The 19,287-nt window shown below is 35.7% G+C and overlaps 1 protein-coding gene across 2 annotated transcripts in view; it reads right to left on the minus strand.

The window, feature by feature from the left end:
• The window catches only part of ARL13B (ADP ribosylation factor like GTPase 13B), a 93,638-nt gene that overhangs the window by 13,660 nt on the left and 60,691 nt on the right, over positions 1-19,287 (minus strand). For both annotated transcript variants that reach the window (XM_036243534.1, XM_036243535.1), the window contains exons 4-7: positions 10,695-10,800; positions 9,673-9,875; positions 6,551-6,665; positions 2,573-2,786 (exon numbers count right to left, since the gene is read on the minus strand). In XM_036243534.1, the coding sequence (XP_036099427.1) occupies positions 2,573-2,786; positions 6,551-6,665; positions 9,673-9,875; positions 10,695-10,800 (638 nt within the window). The remainder of the gene's footprint in view (positions 1-2,572; positions 2,787-6,550; positions 6,666-9,672; positions 9,876-10,694; positions 10,801-19,287) is intronic.

Genomic DNA, 19,287 nt, shown 5'->3' on the forward strand with positions numbered 1-19,287 from the left:
ACTCAAAATGGATAAAAGACTTAAATGTAACTCATGAATCCATAAAAATCCTAGAGGAGACTGTGGGCAACAAAATCTCAGACATCATACGCAGCAGAATTTTTACTGACACATCACCTAAGGCAATAGAAACAAAGGAGAAAATGAACACATGGGACTACATCAAACTCAAAAGCTTCTGCACAGCGAAAGATACAATCATCAAAACGGAAAGGCTACCCACTGTATGGGAGAGCATAATTGCCAATGATATATCAGATAAGGGGTTAATTTCCAATACATATAGAGTGCTCATACAACTCCACAAAAGGAAGACAAAGAATCCAATTAAAAAATGGGCAGAGGAACTGAATAGACACCTCTCCAAACAGGACATACAAATGGCTGAGAGACATATGAAGAAATGTTCATCATCACTAATCATCAGAGAGATGCAAATCAAAACAACAATGAGGTATCACCTCACACCTGTCAGAATGGCCGCCATCAACAAATCATCAAACAACAAGTGTTTGCGAGGGTGTGGAGAAAAGGGGACTCTAGTACACTGTTGGTGGGAATGCAGACTGGTGCAACCACTATGGAAAACAATATGGTGTCACCTCAAAAAATTAAAAATTGATCTCCCATTTGACCCAGTGATCCCACTTCTAGGAATATATCCTACGAAGCAGAAAACACCAATCAGAAAGAATATATGTACCCCCATCTTTGTAGCAACACTATTTACAATCGCTAAGATCTGGAAACAGCCCAAGTGCCCATCAGTAGACGAATGGATTAAAAAGCTGTGGTACATATACACAATGGAGTACTACGCAGCGGTAAGAAAGAAAGATCTCTTATCCTTTGAGACTACATGGAGGGACCTGGAAAGTATCATCCTAAGTGAAACAAGCCAAACAGAGAAAGACAAATTTCATATGATCTCACTGATTTGTGGAATATAATGAACATAACAGTTTGAGGACAATCCCCTAAGGAGTGGGGAGGTGAGAGAGGGATGAACCACAGAACTTATATGCATGTATGCATGAACAGTGGACATGGACAACAATCTGGGGAAGGGGCAGGGAGGGAAGGGGGAGGGGGGAATCAGTGGGGGAAAAAAGGAGAATCATTTGTAACAAAAATTAATCAATAAAAAAATAAAAATAAAAATAAAATAAAATAAAATAAAATAAATGAACACATTCACCTCATAAAAAAACAAAAACAAAAAAAAAACAATGTAAGCCAGGATAGTACAGTAGTTAAATAACCAAACATAAAAGTTACTGAAATATTTTCATAACCCCAAACAAACTTTATATACTATATAATACATTTTCTAAAATGGGGATTATATTACTTAAGAAACAGTATCTATGGAACCTACAAAGCAATGAGAAATACAACCATATTTAGAAACATATTAGTTTCTAAATCAATTAGTGTCATTTGACACATTTTACTCCAGATAGAAACAAAGACATCTTTCTACAATTAGGGCTGTAAGCTTTACAGCTGGAAGAAGGGAAAGAGAGCCGAGAAAGGTATGGTACTTTAGGATGGGCAGTAGCAGGGTCACAGAAGAGCATAAAAGATAGAGCTGATGATCTGAGGTGGGGGTCTCAGCCCAGCCACAGACAAGATGTATGATCTTAAATAAGTTACTTAACATCTCCAGGTGCCTGGCTTTTTATTCTATATAATGGGAATAATATACTCTACAACTGCTATATTAAATAACATACTGCTGTGTTAAATAACATAAGGTATCTGAAACCATGTTCTAAATTATAAATATATAATTACTATAATTATTATTATAGTTATACGATTATCTTAGATCTTCCTACACTTTATTTTCAAATATCTGTCAAACCACTTTGCTCTTTAACAATGTAATTGTGTTAGGAAGAGTTCTTTCAATATATTGAGAGGCTACCTTAAGTCTACTTTCTGTTTATGCTGACGAGCTGTATGGGTACGAATATGGTTGCCCTAACTTCCCAACTCACAAATAGTATAACTTTCTAATTTAATTATTATTTTTTAAATAGCAAAATATCCATATTAGCTTCTGTACCTCAAGGATTGAAATCCTGTTTTTATAAACTTTCTGATATTGTATACAAATTCTTATATACAGTGAAACCATACTGTTAACTAGGAATAGCAAGGAACTTATAATTATTAGGTAGCTCCCATGTGTCAGGCTCATGCTAGAACATTGCAGAGCTATTTTTATTACAACTAACCCTAAAATCCCTGTAAAAAGTGATGCTTATTTTCATTTTAGAGATGAGGAAGACTGAAGAATGTCATATAACATAGCACACATCTAGTAGAGGGAACATCAGGGTTCCATCCCAGCTTGTCTGATTCCAGACACAGGCTGTCTCTTTATGACACCAAAAGACATGAATTTCCTGTTAAATTACATCAATTAACTAAAAACCATGATAAATACTGCATTTGCAGACAAAAATATATCATTTTTTTGTGAAAATACTCATGACAAATAAAAGTAATTATGTTATATATATTATATACATATATCTTTTCATTTAATAAGTAGATTTATCACCTGATTCTGATGATGGCTGGTCTGTCTCATCTTCATTCTCCAACGGCTGTGTTAATGCTTCAGTATAATTTTCTACTGTTCCAAGCTCACTGTTTTTTTGGCTGCTGTCACTGATCCGGCTCCGCTCATGCTCCATTCTGTGCGTCAGGGGGCAGGCATCACAGTCATTCTCCATATTTTGCCTCTTTTTCTCTTTTTCAAGTTTTTTTTCATTCTAACAAAAATGAAAAATATCATCTTAAATATTACAGTTGTTTCTAAGATAGTTTTAAGGGAAAAATCAAACAACCCAAGAGCATTCTGTAACTTCAGAGAACTGTAATATTTCTATTAAAAATTATTTATTGACTACATTAAAACATGCTAATTGCCAAACATTCAGAAAACAGATTGTATAAAGGAAGAAAACAACTATTACCAGTAATTCCACAATCTAGAGATAACCACTATTTGGTGTACAATCACTAAGAGATGTTTTTCTTTGCCTACCACACACGTACAGACATACACTACCCACAAACATACATAAATGTGTAGATTGCTTCTCTCTATATACATATTTATGTATTTGTTTTTTAAACAAAAAAGAACTGAAGTTTTTATTTAAGAATACATACTTCTTTCCTTAGAACAGTGCCTGACACCTCGTCAAGTGTCAGCTATATAAGAGTCATATAGGTGTTAGCTATGATTACTGTCACCAAATACATTATCATTTTGAATGGTTATATCACAACTTATTTTACCAATTCCCAATCAATGAACAGAAACGTTACTTGCAAATGTTCACTATTAAAAGAGACAGAACTATTGAATTAGATCATTAGAATAAATTCCTAACATTAGAACTGTTGGGAATTGGTAAGCACATTTTAAAATGTGACACACTACAAACTTCCCTTCAGAAAAACTAAAGTCAATTTACACCGCTTTTCAATGGTGTATATCATTATCAATCTTTTACATCTCCACCACACTAATAAATAAATGTTTTTACCTTAGTACTGATTTAACTTACTGATTTTACTACTGTTTAGTACTATGAAGATGAACTATTAAATACCATTATTGCCATTTTTCTTTTTCTTTAGGGAACTACCCATGGTAACCCAATATCCACTTTTCTATTTCATTCTCATAGTAATTTTTAAGGGTTCTTTTTTAGTCCTATGTCTCTCAGTATTTTTCATGAGGGTTTACTTATTGCCTTTAACTTTGTAGAACAGCTCTTAAACTGAATAAAATAAGATCTACTCATTTTCATTTCTTGACTTGTGGCTCGATTGTTCTGCTTAGAAAGTTTTTCCTCCTCCAGGTATGTTTAACTATACTATGTGCTAGTGTTTTTAAGGCTTCTTTTCTTTTTAATACATTTGAGTCTTTTGGGATTTAATTAGGCATATACAGTGTTTAATAATTTAACTTTTTTCAGAAGGATTGTTCAGTTTTCCCAATATCCTCTTCTTCCAGATTTGAAATTTCACCTTTATCTTATACAAAATGCTCAAACAGCCTAGCCGGTGTGGTTGAGCATCGACCCATGCACCAAGGGGTTGTCAGTTTGATTCCAGTCAGGGCACATGCCCAGGTTGTGGGCCCGATCCCCAGTTGGGGGGCATGCAGGAGGTGACCAATCAATGTTCTCTCTTATCGATGTCTCTCTCTCTCTCCCTTCCTCTCTCTCTAAAAATTTATATAAGAAAATAAAATTTTTAAAAATGCTCAGACATAATTAGGTTTATTCCATATTTATTAATGTTCCATTTATCTCTCTGTCTGTTCTGGAACCAATATATCACCATTTTTTACTATCTGTGGTAAACATCAAAGGAACGTAAGGTGCTTCTCCAAAACGCAAACATTTTAAAGGTCTAATTTTGTGGGGGGAAAAAAAGAAAATGTACTTGGTATAAAGGAGACTATAGATAATTGTTTTCATTCATTTCATTTCTTTACTGATCATCTTCTTAAAACTATTGTAGCTTAAAAGCATAAGTGCACTTTCCCAATGCCACGAATTAATTCCAGGATCTTCAATATAAGCTATTCTCTTTTGTACACCAGTATTGTTCACTTCTTTTTTCAGTGAAAAATACCATGTTGATAGAAGCACTAAGGCCCTTTCTAAGCAACCATGGTACCATAAAATTGGTCATTATTTACAAGGTGAGCTTTATTATACATATAATAATGTTTCGAAGTGAATGGTCAAACATGATTCCCCTCTTCTCCACCAATATTTTTTTTTTCTTTTTGTGGTATGTGCCCCTAGCAGGAACTGAACCTGGGACTCTCTGGTCCACAGGCCAATGTTCAACCGCTGAGCCAAACTGGCCAGGGCAACCAATATTTTTTTAAAAGCATAAAACAAAATTTGACAAAAATAATATTTAATAGGATGGAGACAAAATAATACCTTAAATTATTAAGACAGCTTTACTGTACTTAGAAAAGCACACATTTAATTGTGTTAAATGAAATGGGGTTAATAAAACAATCAAATACAATTAACTTTCTGGTACCTAAACAACGTAAGCACAAATATTTCATATTACCAATTATTTTGTAAAACAAAGCAATGCCAAAATGATCCAATCATCTTCTTACTTGCGGAGCTGCCTCCCTCCTCAGCAGCAGCCCCAAGGAAGAAACAACCATCCACCTTTCCAGAGGAGCACCTGTGCGGAAGGAGGCAGTGACGGGGGAAGAGGAATGGAGAACACACAGGCAGTGGGACCAGCAAACTAGCTGCTACACTAAGCTCTGGTGAACAGAGGAAGCTTGAAGCTCTGCCTCTGAGGAGGTGCAGCTGCTGGCTGCTGAGGGCGATTAAAGCAGAGCCAATGCAAACTCTGGACACCAGTAGGAAATGAAAGCAAAGACACAGACACACACACGCACATATACACTCACACACATACAACCCCTTAATTTCTTTGTGATTAAAATCTAAAAATTAATTTTGGTAAAACTTCTGACAATTAAAATTAAAATAAATCATATTTACATAGAGAAGTATTTATTATAGTTTCAAACAATCTTAAGTATCCTGGATAAACTATTAGAAATTCATTTATGTACTCTAGAGCATCATAAGCATCTAAATATTACTGTAAAGAGATTATAGTAAAAGCCATACACGGACAAAGAGACAACGTAAATAAGAGTAAATATATTACTACCATATGAAATAAATGACAAAAAAAATATGATTTATCAAGACAGTAGCTATTACAGTTGTTACATTCAATCTTCATTTTCATTCTTAGTTGATTCTGAAGTCATCTTTCCTGTTTATACTAGATCTGAAGGTACATTTGAAGAGGAAGAAAAAGCAGCAAACTTTTAACCTGTTGTCTCTCCCATTTAATTCTTTTATTTTTTTATTTTTTTTATTGATTAATTTTTGTTACAAATGATTCTCCTTTTCCCCCCAGTGATTCCCCCCTCCCCCTTCCCTCCCTGCCCCTTCCCCCGATTGTTGTCCATGTCCACTGTTCATGCATACATGCATATAGATTCTGTTGTTCATCCCTCTCTCAGCTCCCCACTCCTTAGGGGATTGTCCTCAAACTGTTATGTTCATTATATTCCAGAAATCAGTGAGATCATATGAAATTTGTCTTTCTCTGCTTGGCTTGTTTCACTTAGGATGATACTTTCCAGGTCCCTCCATGTAGTCTCAAAGGATAAGAGATCTTTCTTTCTTACCGCTGCGTAGTACTCCATTGTGTATATGTACCACAGCTTTTTAATCCATTCGTCTACTGATGGGCACTTGGGCTGTTTCCAGATCTTAGCGATTGTAAATAGTGCTGCTACAAAGATGGGGGTACATATATTCTTTCTGATTGATTCTTAATTCTTTTAGAAATAACCGTTCTCTGGTGAAACACTTCTTTCTGTCTCCTTGTCTCCTTTCTTAACTTCCAACTTTATAATGTAAGATATAAAAATTACATTAGCCACCATCCATACCTCAATGATAACAGTTGCTATCGGCTGGAAAGGATTAACAATAATTGGTTCTGGGTCCATCTCAGCCAGACCACTGGTTCCATCGAGTTCAGCCTGCTCTCGTTCTCTTTGTTCTCTATTGTTTGAGAGAAAAAATGGTAATTCCTGAGAAAATGCTGAACCATGTTTAAGAACACTTGCAATAGGGTTAGGGCTATTGAATTTAGTAATTTAAACATCTAGCTTTGAATTATTGAGAGATTTTCAGAACTCCTTATGCAGGTAACAAGCCTGTACCCACCCCCCCATGTAAAGATTATTCACTTGACTTTTTAAAAGAAATAAATGCTGACAAAAATAACATTCCCTATGTCTGATTTCTTAAATGTCAATAGTGCATGTTAATAATTCTATGTACTAAGTTATTATATTTGTCAATCTATTAATTACCATCCCAAACCAACACTGCCTCTTCATTGATGTTAACAGATAAATAAGTCCTCTTGTTAACCCTCTTCTCTTCTGAAGAGCTGTGTCAAATTACCTATCATATATGAACCAGATAATGACTGTTGCTTATCTTTATAGATGAGGCTATAAAGATAAGTTGCACTATATCACTTAGATTAAATAAATATTGTATTTCCATATTCGTTACTACCGAAACATTTACTCTCTCTGTGATTTATAGTTAATGTTGTCCCATACATGAAGGGTAATTAAGTTACAAACAAGTAACTGAAGATAGAAAGATGACTAGTGTAGATGCAACTGGGCTGCAAGTATAGTATAGCAATATGGAAAGGTCATTACTATGACATTTATTAATTATGTCCTCTGCTGGAAAGATCCTTCCATTCTGAACTGAGCAAGCCAAGATTTAAAGATCTGCAATTTACTACCTCAGTGATCCTGGACATGTATCTGGATCACTGAGTGATAGCTTTGCCATGTGGATAAAAAACCCTACCTCAGAGGGTTGTTTTAGCTAAAGTAATATATGTGAAAGTACTTTGTAAATGAACATACTTATAGGACAGTTATTGTTATTAAGGTTATTAATTTTTTAGCAAGCAATTTTAGGTATCTAGTATTAAAATACTATTTTCAGATATGAACAATAATTTTTTTACTGCTTTCAAATATATCTAAATCTATTAGACTGAATTTAATAAAGTAAAAAAGGTGGTTTTCTTTTTTTTAAATCACTTGTCTCTAAATGCCAATTTACTTTTAATTATGGAGACTCTGCTCAACAGGAAAGGCCTCAGACCACACGTGGCATGGCTAAGGAAAGGAAGAAAGGGGAATGGGTATTAGAAAAGCCTGCCAAAACATGGCCTGGAATATCTTCATGGAAAAGGTAAGAATTTGGAAAGAAAAGAACTAACATTAGGTTTCTTTTATCCAACTCAATTTTTTTGTTCTGTTTTTTTTTTTAATAGTTTATTGATTTTTAGAGAGAGAGGAAGGGAGAGAGAAGAGAGAGAGAGAGAGAGAAACGTCAATGTGAGATCATAACATTGACTGATTGCCTCCTGCACGCCCTTTACCAGGGATCGAGCCAGCAACCCGAACGTGTGCCCTGACCGGCAATCAAACCGGCAACCTTTCAGTGCATGGGACGATGCCCAATGAACTGAGCCACATGGGCCAGGGTTTTTGGTTTGGTTTCTTAATGGAAGAAAAGCAAAGGAGTCTGCAGAAAAGTATGGTCATATATTTTATTTTGTTTTTGTTTGTGTGTGTGTGTGAAGCCAGAATTATTTTCATTTTCATTTTCTTTTTGTTCTTTTATGTTTTCCATCATCATTTATCCCCTCTGTCCTCTTCCTCCTCCACCCCTTCCCCACTGGCCCCACAATCATCTCTCTATTTTCTTTTTTTGCTATAAAAGGTAGACCGACATGAATGATTGGTTGTACTGAGCTTTATATTATGAAAATATACAGTAGGATAGAAAACCAAAGATTCTCACAGGAACTAAAATCTCATATCAGTATCAAAAGAGACCTAGATGAATGACCTGCTCATATTTATTGAGCACTTGGGGATGGAGATACAAATATTTATTTCCTTTAAGTCCTACCTCTAAATTAAATGCAAGATACCTGTAATCAGAAGATTTCCTTGACAGTGTAAGAGAACACCTCACAAAGGCATCACCAATAGTAGCTTAGTGGGTTCATTCCACAGGCTGCAACAATGTCAAAGCCCAGGCAAGGCCACTAACACCCAGGTAGATGGAAGACAACTTTGGATCTTGCAGGAGCTCATTTAAATATCTTTTCATTTCTCCCCTTCCCTACCATGGAACTATCCAGTTGAGAAAAAAGAAAGAGAAATCTTGGAATAAAGCACTAAATTCGACTTTTAATCAAATCTGAGTACTTTTTTTGCGGCATTAAGATTATTAAGTGATTCTGTGGCAGAATTTGCATAATCATTTTTTTTTAAATTCAGAATTTGCTTAATTTAGTTTAAAAGTTTTCTTTCAGGAAATATATTTTTAAATAATTTGAAAATATTCTTAAAAATCTGAAACAGTGAAATCTAGTTTACTTTCTGCCAAAACTAGTGTTACCGGTCAAATTTTGCTTCACTATTTGATTGATCCACTATCAGCTTACCTTCTGTCTCTGCCAAGACTAAGGGTTTTCCAATCTGTTGATGTGAACTCAGGAATTCTTTGTTGAGGGGACTGTGCAGCACAGGACGGTGAGCAGCTTCCTGCCTCTACTCACTAGACGCCAGTAGCACCCCTCCCCCAGCTGGGTGTGACAAATAAAAATCTCTAGCCTAGACACTGACAAATGCCCTCCGAGAAGCAAAACCACTTATTGCGTGAAAACCACTGCAGCAAAGGCACCCACAGAAATAAGAGATAAAAAATTTAAACCTCTCAGAAATAATAAATACACATGGAATAAATTTAACTCCATAACACCACCAGGAAAAGTAGAATCCTATCTCCCAAACTTGTGTAGAGAAAGATCCTTCATAATAGAAAATTTACCTAGTGTCTTCCTTCGGACAGAAAAAAGGAAACTGAATAGAAAAATCTCAGAAATTATCCGTAAAATTATGGTGTGTTTTATCTTTGACGTTTCAAATGCACTGTGGTACAAAGCGAATCTACTTACCTTTCCTCTCGTAACTTTCTCACTCGTTCAGCCCTTTCTCGTTTCTCTTGTTCCTCAAGAGCACGTTGTTCTATTGTGTCTTTCTGAATGCGTTCATTTAAGGCCTCAAAGTCTCTTGCAATGATATGTAGCAGCCAATAAAGACCTTTTTTAATGGACTTGTCAATCTTCTTTCCAGATCCCAAGATTGCTGAACAAGGTTCCTGATAAAACAGCAATTAATCTGACTTAAAGATTAAAACAAAAAGTTCTCCACAAAAATCTATTCATAAATCATCAAGTGTAATTACTGGTAAATCAAAATTAACCCATTAAATTAATGATATAAAGCACCTGCTTATTTAACTCAACAAACACCATTGCAATGACTACGAAGATTAGTACGCAGGAGCTGAGATATTGTAAGTGTTACAGCGGGAAGCTATGAGAGATGTTATGATGCAGGAAGTTGCCAGTGCCAGTTCAAGCTTCCAACAAACTCACTGGAAGACAAAACTAAGCTTCCAGTCCTTGCACCAGAGAATGTATAGATTACATCTTTCAAGGTGGACAGTCTAATGTCCATCTTCTGAAACCATAATAAATAAATCCTCTGTTCATCTTTCTTAAGATTATATAACTCTCCTGATATGACTTCTCAAAACTCATTGCAAACCTGTCCTATGTTTAAATTTTGTATTTATGTTTTCTTTACCATTTACAAAATGTATAGTGAAACATTGTTTGTATAGCTTACAAGTCCTGCAAGCAATATCCTGATCAAAAAGCAAATCTGAAGTCTTTGAAACTCAAAAGACAGTTTATGGAAGTAGTAACAACTGAATAGAAAAGAAATATTACCATATTAAGTAATATCAACAGAACAGTGAGAATGTGATTTTCTGGGTAAAAAAAAAAATATTTTAAGACACAAATAAATTATTTTATTAGCTGTCTGCCACCTAATTGCCTATCACCTTTACAAACACTGAGTTATGCTGCACATATTCCATAGGGCAAAGCAAAGCAAACCCCAAACTTACTATCTGACACAGGCACTTGTGCTCGTTGACCATTTTTTCCAGCGACAGACATTCAATCACATCAGCTTCCCCTAAAGCCCCTTCCTTGTCTTGTTTATTTGCCAACCTAGAGAGATATAAATAAAGTGATATTCTAGCAAATATGTAATCAGGAAGCCCCTTAAAAGTATTTTCACCATGGTCTCATCCCTAAGTTTTAAACCCACTGACTACAGAACATACTGGTTTAAGAGAGAACTGTAGTATCTATTTCATCATTTTTCCTTTATTTTATTGCTAAAATAAGTTTGTAAGAATTAGACTAAGAAAGAGAAATCAGTTAAAGTGTCAATAAAACAAGCAATAGGTCAATAAACCAACAAGAAAAGTTACAAATAGAAAAAGAATTGGACTAGTTTCCACAGCCCTAAGCCATCAATCCTAATTTTCACATTAATTATGTCTTTATCTTCTTAAAATACATTATATCATTATGTAAATGATGTTATCTCATGTCCTTAACTTCTTAAAATACAAAATGTTCATGTTTTAAATACCCAAACATTCATTCTGACCGTGTAATATTTGAGCTCATCTGCATTTCCAGTGTGTGAATGTGTCCACATAAATGTGTGATTTACTGCAGAGGTAGGGCCACTTCTATGTCATTTACTTTACAAAACACTGTGCATAAAGAACATTATATTCAACTAGGAACAATCAAGAAACAACTAAATGAAAAACCAAAACAAGTTCTAAAAAAGAAATTATCATGAAATACCACAATCTGCTATCAGATGGTAGAGATCAAAAAGTTTAATAAAGTGTTGTTTGACAGATATTTCAGGCGAATATATATTATTTAATTATATAAAGTAATAAATCAAATGAACCCTTACCACCTATCTTTAATAATTATGCACAGGGCACTGGTACTTAGGAAGCATCTAGTTGTACCACATTTAGTGATGTTAAAATGGATCAGTGGATTCAGCGAGAGTCAGCCTGATTCAGCCAAAATACTTTCACCTAATGAGTTTAGCATCCACTGATGACCTTTGCTAAATTCCATTTTATAAGAGCATATAAAATCATGATTTTTCTAGCTCTATATTCCTTCATTTACTAGCTGACTATTTGCTAAAAAGCAAGCTTTCATAAACTACTTGCTTACTCTTACTTAAATTCAGAGAAAAGTCAAGATACAATTTGATTCTTTGCCTTCATTTCCTAATCTTCATATTAATAAACTGCTGCTCTATCAATCTACAAAGGTGATCAAGTTGTTTTCTTTGGTTTGTGGGGCATATCATTATAAAATAATGGATTTTAAAAATATACTTGACGTACTTTAAAATATTGTAGTTACTTTTCTTTTTGAGGCTCTATGTTACCCATTTTGGGCCAGTGGGAGTCCCCCCTGTGTTGGTTCCTGTGTTCTTTGGTACAGCTCCCATAGTCTTTGATATCTTCTTGCTTTTTTGTAAGAAACAATATTACAGACCTAGAATCATCCATTTCCTTAAGGAGCCCTTTCAGTAAGGACTGGTATTTTAAGGACCACAAGCTGGGTGCTATGATCATTTATTGCTATTGACTTGCCAATATTTCCTAAACCCTTACAGTGGACAAAGCTAAGGAGAAAAAAAAATGTAGTTAAGAAAGAAAAAATGTAAATCATGATATCAAATCATATTTGATTTTTCCATTTTAAATCAAATATTACCAAGTTTTGCTCAGCTTCTTAAATTTTATCACATTTTTCTTATGCTGAAAACTACAATTCCTAATAACACTGTTAATTTATCCTACTATATATAAGTAAAAGTTTCAACACAATAATATCAATATTATTGCTAAAAATAAGATTAATAATAGCAGGTTAAAATCTCTTTGTGGTTATTCTTCTCTTTAAAATATATCCCACAAGAAATGCATAGTCAAAATACTGGGTTTTAAAATACCTGAAATAATCATTCTCTGCATAGTTAGGTCATCACCTAGACATATAGCTAGGTTCTCGTGTTTCAGGCAGCTTTTGCTTTCCAGTTTATTTTTTTAATTTTTTGGTACATGCCCCTAGCAGGAACCAAACCCGGGACTCTCTGGTCGGCAGCTCCAACCACGGAGCCAAACTGGCCTGGGCTATTTTTTTTAATTTTAAGATTTAATTTTCAGAGGATTCCAAAATGGTGGCAGAGTGAATGGAAGCTACACAAACCGTCTCCCAGGACCAGACTGGAATTACAACTAAAATAAAGACAAATGGACAGGAAAAAGCAACAGAAAAGCAGCTTGCCAGGATCATATAACCAGGGACACTGACTTGATCCTGGTAGGATTGCGGAGGCGCAAGAGGGGGGGCTCGGAACCCACAGACAGCAGCAGCCTTAGCTGTTAGAAGTGCTCTTGGGGTAAAATGCCCAAGCGGCTCCACAGCACAGAGCCGGGACAGATGCTAAAAGAGCCACAGCCACTCACTTTGGGCTCTGGCAGAGGAAGGGCAGACTGGACGGGAACTGTGTGGGGACACTTGGGATTTGGAGGGCACTCAGAGCTTTTGCTGATTTGCGGCCACGCAGGACGGTGGCCTATTGCTCCTTCCCAGGGCCCTGGGGACAGGTGGAGGCCCCTCCCTCAGAGATACAACCCGACTCAGTGGGTCACTGAAATGCAAATTGAGGCTCACTAACAACCAGCATCTGCCCCACCCTCAGGAAATCTCCTTACTCTGAGCACCTGAGGGAGTTTTTCATTCAACTGAAAACACAAGGCTCTTCAACTAACCACTACTGATAGCATCCAGGCAAAAAGCTAGAGGATAACTGTACCATTCCTGGGCTAGCAACTCTAACCAGGAAAGTAAGACTTGACAGTGGTGTTTAACGTGGGTCCTCCCTTGCTCATCCAAACCCAGGAGAGGAAGCCATGAACAGCAAAACATCAACACCCACAGGGAAAATTTGGCAGACTCCAAAGCCCATGCTTATAGCCAAAATGGTGAAACACAGAAAAACAAAAACAAAAAACAAATGAAAGAACAAGAGACCACTACCAAAAATGAAATAAATATGGAGCAGTTTAGCAAGTTAACAGAGATAGAATTCAAAGCTATGATCTGGAGGAAGCTCAACACCATGAGTAAACACATAGAAATGTTGAAAATCAACCAAATGGAAATTAAAAACCACCAAGAAGAAATCAAGAATGACATATCAGAAAGAAAGAACACATAGGAAGGTCTAAAAAGCAGAGTAGAGGAAGCAGAGGACTGGATCAGTGAATTAGAAGACAGTGTACAAAAAAATCAACCACTCAAAAAACCAAAAGGAAAAAACAATGAAAAAACAGAAAGGCAGCTTAAGAGAACAGTGGGACAAATGGAAAGGTAATAATATTTGCATCATACGAGTCCCTGAAGAAGAAGAAAATGAGCAGAATATATTCGAAGAAATAGTGACAGAACACTTCCCTAATTTGGTGAGAAAAGAAGGCATTTAAGTTTAAGAAGCACAGAGAGCCTCAAGTAAGAAGAACCCAAACAGGCCCACAAAAAGACACATAGCAATCAAAATGCCAAAAATTAAAGACAAAGAGAGAATCCTAAAGGCAGCAAGAGATAAGCAACAGGTTACCTAGAAAGGAACCGCCATAAGACTCTCAGCTGACATCTCAACAGAAACACTACAGGCCAGAAGGGAATGGCATGAAGTAATCAAGGTCATGAAAAACAAGGATCTGAATTCAAGGCTACTCTATCCAGCAAAGCTATCATTCAAAATAGAAGGTCAAATAAAAAGCTTTCCAGACAAAAAAGGCTAAGGGAATATATTAACACCAAACCAGCACTGCAAGATATGCTAAAAGGACAGCAGTAATTAGTAGAAGAAACAGAAAGAAAAATATAACTAAACTAACAAAAATGGCAATAAATAAGTACATATCAATAATCACATTAAAGGTAAATGGCCTGAACGCTCCAATAAAAAGACACAGAGTAGCTGATTGGATAAGAAAATGACTCAAATATATGTTGTTTACAAGAGACCCATCTCACAACAAAAGATTCACATAGCTTGAATGCGAAGAGATGGAAAAAGATCTTCCAAGCAACAAAAAGGAAAAAAAAGCTGGGGTAGCAATACTCATATCTGATCAAATATATTTCAAAATGAAGGCCATAACTAGAGACAAAGAAGGCCGCTACATAATATTGAAAGGATCTATCCAACAGGAAGATATAACCTTGATAAACATATATGCACCAAATACAGGAGCACCAAAATATATTAAAAATCTTCTGGAGGACTTAAAGGAGAAATCGACAGCAATACAACCATAGCAGGAGACTTCAACATCCTGCTGACATCACTGGATAGATCCTCTAGACAAAAAATTAGCAAGGAAACAGGGACCCTAAATGAAGCACTAGACCAGATTAAATAGATATCTACAGAGAATTACACCCCAAAACTACAGAATTCACATTCTTCTCAAGTGCACATGGGACATTCTAGACCACATGTTAGGACACAAACTAAGTCTCTACAAGTTCAAGAAGACTGAAATCATATCAAGCATCTTCTCAGATCACAATGGTATAAAACTAGAAATCAATTGCAACAAAAACAAGCAAAGACATTTGAACATACGGAGGCTAAATAGCATGTTATTAAACAGTGAATGGGTTACCGAGGAGATCAAGGAAGAAATTTAAAAATTGCTGGAAACCAATAAAAATGAACGCACAACAACACAAAAACTATGGGATGCAGTGAAAGCTGTTCTGAGAAGGAAGTTCATAGCACTACAGGCCTACCTCAAGAAACAAGAAAAATTTCTAACAGATTATCTAACCTCACAACTTAAAGAATTAGAAAGCAAACAAAAAGAAAACCCCAAATCAAGTAGAAGGAAGGAAATAGTAAAGATCTAAGCAGAAATAAATTACATACAGACCAAAAAAAAACAATTCAAAGGATCAATAAAACAAAGAACTGGGTTTTTTTTTTTAAAGATAAACAAGACTGATGGACCCTTAGCTAGACTCACTAAGAAACAAAGAGAGAGAACCCAAATACACAAAATCAAAAATGAAACAGAAGTTACAACTGACACCACAGAAATACAAAGATCCTTAACAACTACTATGAAACATTATATGGCAACAAATTCAACAATCTAAGAGAAAGGGACAAATTTCTAGAAAAATGTAGTCTCCCAAAACTGGACCCGGAAGAGATAGAAAACTTGAACAGACCAATAACAACTAAGGAAACTGAAGAGGTAATCAAGACTTCCCCAGCAAACAAAAGCCCATGCCCGGATGGCTTCACGGAGATATTTTACCAAACATTCAAAAAAGAACTAATACCCATTTTCCTCAAACTATTTCAAAAACTTCAAGAAGAAGGAAGACTTCCAAACTGTTTTATGAGGCCAGCACCATTCTAATTACAAAATCCGAAAAAGACACTACAAAGAAAGGAAACTACAGGCCAATATTCCTGATGAACATAGACACCAAAGTCCAGAACAAAATACTAGCCAATCGAATCCAGCAATACATCAAAAAATTATTCACCATGACCAAGTGGGATTCATCCCCGTGATGCAAGGCTGGTACAATATTCACAAATCAATACATGTGATACACCACATAAATAAAATGAAGAATAAAAACTACATGATCCTATCAATAGATGCTGAAAAAGCATTCGACAAAATCCAGCGTCCATTTCCGACAAGAACGCTCAGCAATCTGGGAATAGAGGGATCTTATTTCTACATAATAAGGGTCATATATGAAAGACCTACAGCCAACATCATACTCAATGGGCAGAAACTAAAAGCATTTCCCTTGAGAACAGGAACAAGACAGGGATGCCCACTTTCAACACTCTTATTTAACATAGTACTAAAAGTCTTAGCCACAGCAATCAGCAAAAGATAAAATAAAAGAGATCCAAATTGGAAAGGAGGAAGTGAAACTGTCATTATTTGCAGATGACATGATATTATACATAGAAAACCGTAAAGACCCCATCAAAAACCTACTAGACTTAATAAATGAATTTGGCAAAGTAGCAGGATACAAAATTAACGTCAAGAAATCGACGGCATTCTTATACACCAATGATGAACTCACAGAAAGAGAACCTGAAAAAAACAATCCCATTTACCATTGCAGCAAAAAATTAAGATGCCTAGGAAGAACTAAAGGACCTATTTGCAAAAAACTACAGGACATTGAAAAAAGAAATAGAGGAAGATATAAAAGAGTGGAAACACAAACCTTGTTCATAGATTGAAAGAATTAACATCATTAAAATGTCCATATTACCTAAAGCAGTCTATAGAGTCAATGCAATCCCCATCAAAATACCAATGACATATTTCACGGAACAAGAACAAATATTTCAAAAGTTCATATGGAATCAATAAATACTTTGAATAGCCATAGCAATCTTGAAAAAGAAGGACAAAGTAGGTGGGATCACAATACCAGATATCAGGTTATACTACAAAGCTACTGTAATCAAAACAGCCTGTTACTGGCACAAGAACAGGCATATAGACCAGTGGAACAGAACAGAGAACACAGAAATGGACCCAAGGCAATATGCTCAATTAATATTTGACAAAGGAGGCAAGAGCATACAATGGAGTGAAGACCGCCTCTTTAATTAATGGTGGTGGGAAAATTGGACAGCTACAAGCAAAAAAACTGAAACTAAACCATCAACTTACACCATATACAAAAATAAACTTAAAATGGATAGAAGACTTAAATGTGACCCATGAATCCATAAAAATCCTAGAAGAAAATGTAGGCAACAAAATTTCAGACATTATACGCAGCAGAATTTTCACTGATACATTACCTGAGGCAACAGAAACAAAGGAGAAAATGAACACATGTGACTACATCAAACTAAAAAGCTTCTGCACAGTAAAAGAAACAACCATCAAAATGGAATGGCAACCCACTGTATGGGAGAGCATCACGGCCAATGATACATGAGACAAGGGGTTAATTTCCAAAATATATAGAGTACTCATACAACTCAACAAAGGAAGACAAAGAACCCAATTAAAAAATGGACAGAGGAACTAAATAGACCCCTCTCCAAACAGGACATATTAAGAAACAGATGAAGAGACAGATGAAGAAATGCTCAACATCACTAATCGTCAGAGAGATGAAAATTAAAACAACAATGAGGTATCATCTCACACCTGTCAGAATGGCCGCCACCAACAAATCATCAAACAGCAAGTGCTGGCGAGGATGTGGAGAAAAGGGAACTCTAGTACACTGCTGGTGGGAATGCAGAATGGTACAGCCACTATGGAAAACAATATCGTGTTACATCAAAAAATTAAAAATTGAACTGCCATTTGACCCAGTGATCCCACTTCTAGGAATATACCCTAAGAAGCCTGAAACACCAATCAGAAAAAATATATGTACCCCCATGTTCATAGCAGCACTATTTACAATAGCCAAGATCTGGAAACAGCCCAAGTGTCCATCAGTAGATGAATGGATAAAAAAGTGGTGGTACATATACACAATGGAGTACTATGCAGCTGTAAGAAAGAAAGATCTCTTATCCTTTGAGTCGACAAGGAGGGACCTGGAAAGTATTATCCTAAGTGAAACAAGCCAAGCAGAAAAAGACAAATACCACATGATCTCACTTATTTGTGGAATATAATGAAAATAACAATCTGAGTAATAGGGTAGACCCAGAGATATGGAAGTAGAGTACAGACTGACAACCCTCAGAAGAGGAGTGGTGGGGGGAGGGAAGAGATAAACCACAGAACTTATATGCATGTACGCATAAGCAATGCACATGGACAACAAAGCCGGGTATCAATGGGGTAAAAAATGAGAAACATTGGTAACAAACATAAAATTAAAAATTAAAGATTTAATTTTCAAAACTTTTATGTGGTTTCAAATACAAAACCATAAAAAAAAGTACAATCAGAAGTATTATCCAACTCTGTCCCTTCTCCTCTCTCTAGTCCATCCATGCTCCTTAAGTAACTATTTTCATTAGGCTTTAGTTCATCTCCCCATTATTTCTTTTTGAAAATAGAAACATGTATATCCAGAAAATGATAAGTATCACAATTTGGGCATCATAGGTATTCACTGCTTTTTCCTGGCTGGGGGATGTTTATGTGTGTGTGTCTCCACACCCACCCCCTCTCCTTCTCAGAAACCAGCATGTTATATATGCTCTTGGGTACCACCTTCCATTTTTTTAAACAGTAAATTCTAAAATTACCCTGAAGTAATGTAAAGACATCTTTATTAGTATACTTTTTATAAATGAGCTAGATGCTTATTTTATGGCTCTTGCATGCTTTTTTCAGCCAGGCCCACACTGAAGGACTTTTGGGTTTTTCCAGTGTTTTGTTTTTACAAGGAGTGCTGTGAAGAGTAAGTGTGGGAACAAGTTATTTCTTATTTTGGGAAGAGATTCCAGGAAGTGGGGATACTAAATCAAAGAATAAAGACAAATGTTATTTTGACAGAAATTATACCAATGTCCCTCCTCTCATCCTCAAATCATAAAAATCAGGCCGAAAAGAAGGG

The sequence above is a fragment of the Molossus molossus genome, unplaced genomic scaffold (genome assembly GCF_014108415.1).
Source record: "Molossus molossus isolate mMolMol1 unplaced genomic scaffold, mMolMol1.p scaffold_m16_p_5, whole genome shotgun sequence".
Taxonomy (NCBI): Eukaryota; Metazoa; Chordata; class Mammalia; order Chiroptera; family Molossidae; genus Molossus; species Molossus molossus.